Consider the following 5516-nt stretch of genomic DNA (forward strand, 5'->3'; position numbering starts at 1 on the left):
TCGTGGCACGGCTGCCGAGGAAGACTGCCCAGTGGGTCCAGTGCCACCGCCCGACGACGCTGAACCAGGCCATCCAACTGGCGGAGGACCAAATGGTGGCATGCCCCGGGGTCGGCGAACCCCTGCCATCTGTCTCTCTCTCTCTCCCTCCTCCTGTGTCTTCTCTGCCTTCCAAACCTGTCCCTTTTCCCAGGTCCCAAGGGAATCTGCCCCCACAAGCCCCACCCCGCTGGAGGGGTGGTCCAGGGATGGAACCCACAGCCGCCCCGAGGGTGCCGCCCAGGGGGGTGGGTCCGGCAAGCAGTAGCCCGGCGGCAGTTCCCGTTCCGCCTCTCACTCCACACCAATTCCTTGACCCTCTTCCTGCCACTAGGGCGGCGGGGAGGTCTGGGCCGGCCTGCTGGCGTTGCGGGGACCCAGGTCATTTTATCGATCGGTGTCCAGGGATGGAGGTGGGGACACTGATCCGGGTCCCGGATGCCCCGCAGGCTGCCCCCGATCAAGCTGGCCTGTACCAGATACCCGTGAGTATTAAGGGGGGTACATATCAGGCTTTGGTGGATTCGTGATGCAACCAAACCTCAATGCATCAAAGCCTGATTCAGCCGGAGGCATTGGATAGGAGCCGCATGGTTAAGGTTCGGTGCGTGCACGGGAATGTGGTGGACTACCCCTTAATGACTATTCAATTTCGGGGACAAAAGCATAGAGTAGAGGTGGCAGTTAGCCCGCACCTCAGACATCTGCTAATTTTGGGAACAAATTGGCCCGGTTTTAAGGCGTTATTGGGGCATTTATGTGCGGGTGTCTCTTGGGAGGAAAGAGCGTGGGAGAGGGGGGCGGTTGCACAGGAGGGAGAAGCTGAGCTGGGACCAAGGGGGACTGAGACAGGGGAACGGAGTGCTGTTGAGAGGAGAACCCTCACAACGTGCAATGATTTTCCCCTGGGGCAGTCCCAGGACGAAATGCTCAGAAATGCTTTTGAACAGGTCCGTTCCATCGACGGGCAGCTTCTCCAACCGGCTCGACCGCTCTCCTATCCCTATTTTGCTATTATAAAAGACCGGTTGTATAGAGTGACCCAAGACACTCAGTCAAAACAAGATACAACCCAATTGTTGGTACCAAAAAGCCTCGGGAAATGCTTTTCCAAGAAATGCGTCTTGTCGTGAATGTCAGCTGTTGAACCCACCGGCCACCCCAAAAGCAGCATTGTGCCCTCTCCCTCTTATGTAGGTCCCCTTCGAAAGAATTGGCATGGACCTTATCGGGCCATTAGAATGATCTGCACGGGGGCATCACTTTGCATTAGTCCTAGTGGATTATGCAACACGATACCCAGAGGCAGTGGCACTCCGCAGCATTTCCGCGAAAAGTATAGCGGAGGCCCTGTTTCATCTAATCTCCCGGGTGGGAATCCCGAAAGAGATTCTCACCGACCAAGGCACGGCGTTTATGTCACGGACTCTCCGCGAACTTTACGAACTCTTGGGCATTAAATCGATTCGCACCAGCGTTTATCACCCACAAACAGACGGTCTGGTCGAACGATTTAATCGCACATTAAAAACCATGATTCGGAAGTTCGTTCACAAAGACTGCAAAAATTGTGAACCCCTCTTGTTTGCCGTGCGCGAGGTCCCCCAAGCCTCCACGGGGTTTTTCCCCTTTGAGCTTCTCTACGGACGTCAGCCCCGTGGGGTGTTGGACGTCCTACGAGAAGCTTGGGAGGAAAAGTGAAATTCAGTATGTACTGGACCTGAGAGCAAAACACTTTGGGGCTCTCTATGGAGAATTTGTTGCAGGCTCAGGGCAGACCAAGCCGGTTGTACAACAGGGGAACCAGATTATGCGAATTTGCACCGGGAGAGAAAGTACTCATATTACTCCCAACTTCTAGTTCCAAATTACTCGCCAAGTGGCAAGGACCCTTTGAGGTCACACGGCGAGTTGGCGATCTCAATTATGAGGTAGTGCACTCAGACAGGAGCGGCGCACATCAGATTTACCATCTCAATCTCCTTAAAAAATGGAGCGAGGCGGAGTCAGTGATGTTGGCGATGGCGGTGAGCAGAGAGGAAGATCTCGGGCCAGAAGTGAACACCAAAAGCCAATCTCTTGCTCTGGCCCCAGGAGGAGATCACCTCTCGCCCTCCCAACTCACTGACGTGGCCAAGGTGCAAGCAGAGTTTGCAGATGTGTTCTCGCCCCTGCCTGGTCGCACAGACCTCATCCAGCACCACATTGAGATGGAGCCGGGCGTGGTGGTGCGCAGCCGGCCGTATATGCTGCCTGAACACAAAAAAAAATAGTTCAGACTGAATTAGAGGCCATGCTAGATATGGGAGTAATAGAGGAATGCAACAGTGATTGGATGAGCCCGATAGTTTTAGTGCCTAAAATGGATGGCTCGGTCCGGTTCTGTGTGAATTATCGCAAGGTGAATGCTGTGTCGAAGTTCGACGCGTATCCAATGCCGCGGGTTGACGAATTGCTTGATCAGCTGGGTGCTGCTCGATTTTACTCGACACTGAATTTAATGAAGGGATATTGGCAGATTCCCTTATCACCAATATCCAAAGAAAAGACTGCTTTCACCACGCCATTTGGATTACACCAATTCGTAACGCTTCCTTTCGGGTTGTTTGGGGCGCCGGCCACCTTTCAGCGGCTCGTGGACCGGATCCTCCGGCATATGCAGAATCTGCGGGCGGTCCTGAGATCGCTGAGAGAGGCTGGGCTAACGGCCAACCCGAAAAAGTGTGCAGTTGGGCATGTGGAGGTACGGTATCTGGGCTTCCACTTGGGTCACGGGCAGGTGCGTCCCCAAATTGATAAGGCGGCAGCAGTTGCGACCTGTCCGAGACCCAAGACCAAAAAGGAGGTGAGGCAGTTCCTGGGGCTGGCGGGATATTATAGGAGGTTTGTACCTAAGTATTCGGACCTCACCAGCCCGCTGACTGACCTCACTAAAAAGGAAGCACCAGATCCGGTCCAGTGGACGGAGCAGTGCCAGCAGGCTTTCACCCAGATAAAGGCTGCTCTGTGTGGCGGGCCGCTCCTGCACTCCCCTGACTTCTCTCTCCCTTTTTTGTTGCAGACTGACGCGTCGGACAGGGGGCTGGGCGCGGTCCTGTCCCAGGAGATAGAGGGGGATGAATGGCCGGTGCTGTACATCAGTCGGAAGCTCTCAAAGAGGGAGACGATGCACAGCACCATTGAGAAGGAATGTCTGGCGATCAGATGGGCCGTCCTCACCCTCCGCTATTATCTCCTGGGAGGGGAGTACACCCTCTGTTCGGACCACGCGCCCTTGCAGTGGCTCCACCGCATTAAGGATACCAAAGCGCGGATCACCCGTTGGTATCTAGCATTACAGCTCCCCGGCCTGAGTAGGGCGGTGGGGGTATGTTGCGAGGGGGGCGTGGTTCAGTGAGGTCTGCACCGGGAGAGAGAGACAGGAGACGAGCGGTGCGCAAGTAGGTCAAGCGCAAATGATAATCACCTTTGTCTCGTTTTAGTAATTGGTGTGGAGAGACCAGATAAAAGGGGCCACCTGGAGCATGGAAGGGAGAGAGAGACTGACTGGGAATGCGAGCCACCCGGGAAACCGGGCTACTAGAGCAAAGCATATATAGAGCTATATTCTGAGTTATTGACGGAGAGTTTGAATGCGCAGTGAGCGCCTTGTTCTGTTGGATTTACTGAGAGACTTGAATAAACACTTGCATCCCAGTCTGCCGACCCTGTCTTCTTCCTTCCTCCCTCTTGAACTATATTACAGTCACCTACTTGGTTGATTCCCTCCATTCGAGATATATTTCGTGACATTGACCTATACATTGATCACTTGCGATCCAAGTATGCGAGATGTTCTGCCGAATCATTTCCTTGAACAGTTTAGAGACCAGCTCTTCCTTTAAGATAAGTAACACAACTTTAACTTTGGATAAACTGATTATTTCTGCCACCTCTTGGATCCTTTTGTCGATTTCATTGTGAGCTAGGTAATGAGGCAATGCTTCTTTAAAAGCATGACAGATATCTGCACCTTCTGATTCAGCTAAGAAGCTTTGTAAGGCATTTTCCCCATAATCATCATCCCCGTAGGCTACCCCAACCCAGTTCCAGTGAAAGTGTTTCATGAAATTAGCCAGAGCTTTGGTTTGGTGAACATCACTAGGAATGGTGCGCAGGAATGCTGGGTATCGTACCCTATCACTAAGCGTTTGTGCAGATGATGTTGTGCTTATCTGTTTTAAGAGAAAAGGACAATGAATATTAATTGTTTTTTGCCACTATTGCTACAAAATTGAGATTCATCAAGAATTGTTTTTGATTCCCTGAATCAAACTTTAATCAAATTACCTAAAGATTAACTCTAAATGATCATAATAATGTTACTCACCTGTGGGACCATGTATAGACTCAGAAGCCGAGCCACTGCCAGAGAGTCTTCTGAGAAACGTGCTCCAATGATTGCTTTTACATTAGGCCTTTCAAGCACCTCACATTGGACAGGCAGTGTGCCATTCACAGCGAGAAGCTGCTCGGTGCTCTGAATGGCCTTTGATGCATCAGAGCAAGTGTCACAGATGTAGTAGCCCAGTCGCACACCCGGGAGGAAGCTGGAGTTATTGATCGTTTCAATAGTATGCACAACAGCTAGAGTCCTTACAAGCGAAAGAGATTTAATCTATACGGAAATGAGGGAAATCTTTATTAGCAATAAAAACAATAGCATATTTGTTGTTTCTAAAGTAACTGAAGCAAAGTGCTTAAGTTTAAAGTTTCTAAAGTAACTGAAACTTGTTGTTGGTCTCTTATAATTCTGTTAAGATTCTAAAGTAATTTAATCAACCCGACGCAGTGTGGTGGCAGAGTTGTATTAGATCTGTTGTGTCTGAAGTTTTAAGTTTCTAACGTAGTTGAAACTGACTATGAAGATGTTATAATTCTGATTGAATTCTAAAGTAACTGAATTGATCCGACGTAGTGTGGTCACAGAATTATTTCATAATAGTTGTGTTATAGTATAGTGAGTCCAACGTACCACGACTCTTAAGTTTAAAGCAGTAACCCGAAGCAGTGTGGTTTTTGCCCGACGTATTGTGGCACTGTTTTGATCTGATAAATATTAGTTTGAGCCCGAGGAACTGTGGCTAGAAAAAGGCTGTTTGAGAAAATATAAAAAAAAAGAAGACCCGACGTACTGTGGTTTTGTCCGATGTACTGTGACAAACATTGTTATATATTGTTTTAACAGTTGCAGAAGTTGAATTGGTTATAATTCTGTTAAGATTTTAAAGTAATTGAATCAGCCCGACGTAGTGTGGTAGCAGAGTTATATTAGACCTATTGTTTCTAAAGTAACTGAAACAGAGTTTTGATAATGCTGATGAAATTCTAAAGTAACTTAATTGACCCGATGCAGTGTGGTTACAGAATTATTTCATAACTATGGAGATTTTGTGTTGATTAGCCCGACTACTGTGGCTAAGTAAACTGTTTTAAAA

At 49.3% G+C, this 5516-nt stretch overlaps 1 protein-coding gene across 1 annotated transcript; it reads right to left on the bottom strand.

Annotated features, from left to right (window-relative positions):
• Positions 1-3788: 3788 nt before the first annotated feature.
• LOC107596263 (G-protein coupled receptor family C group 6 member A-like) lies at positions 3789-5245 on the bottom strand. Its single transcript, XM_016286961.1, has 3 exons — positions 5234-5245; positions 4409-4696; positions 3789-4253 (listed from the first exon to the last, which is right to left on the bottom strand). The coding sequence occupies exons 1-3, from the start codon at positions 5243-5245 to the stop codon at positions 3789-3791; spliced, it is 765 nt and encodes a 254-aa protein (XP_016142447.1).
• Positions 5246-5516: the final 271 nt, after the last annotated feature.

The sequence above is a fragment of the Sinocyclocheilus grahami genome, unplaced genomic scaffold (genome assembly GCF_001515645.1).
Source record: "Sinocyclocheilus grahami isolate Dianchi unplaced genomic scaffold, SAMN03320097.WGS_v1.1 scaffold216.1, whole genome shotgun sequence".
In the NCBI taxonomy this organism is placed as follows: Eukaryota; Metazoa; Chordata; class Actinopteri; order Cypriniformes; family Cyprinidae; genus Sinocyclocheilus; species Sinocyclocheilus grahami.

Coding starts and splice junctions, on each gene's coding strand:
- LOC107596263 (XM_016286961.1), bottom strand. Junction 4,254..4,408: donor GTCTATACATGGTCCCACAG/GTGAGTAACATT, acceptor CTCTTAAAACAG/ATAAGCACAACATCATCTGC.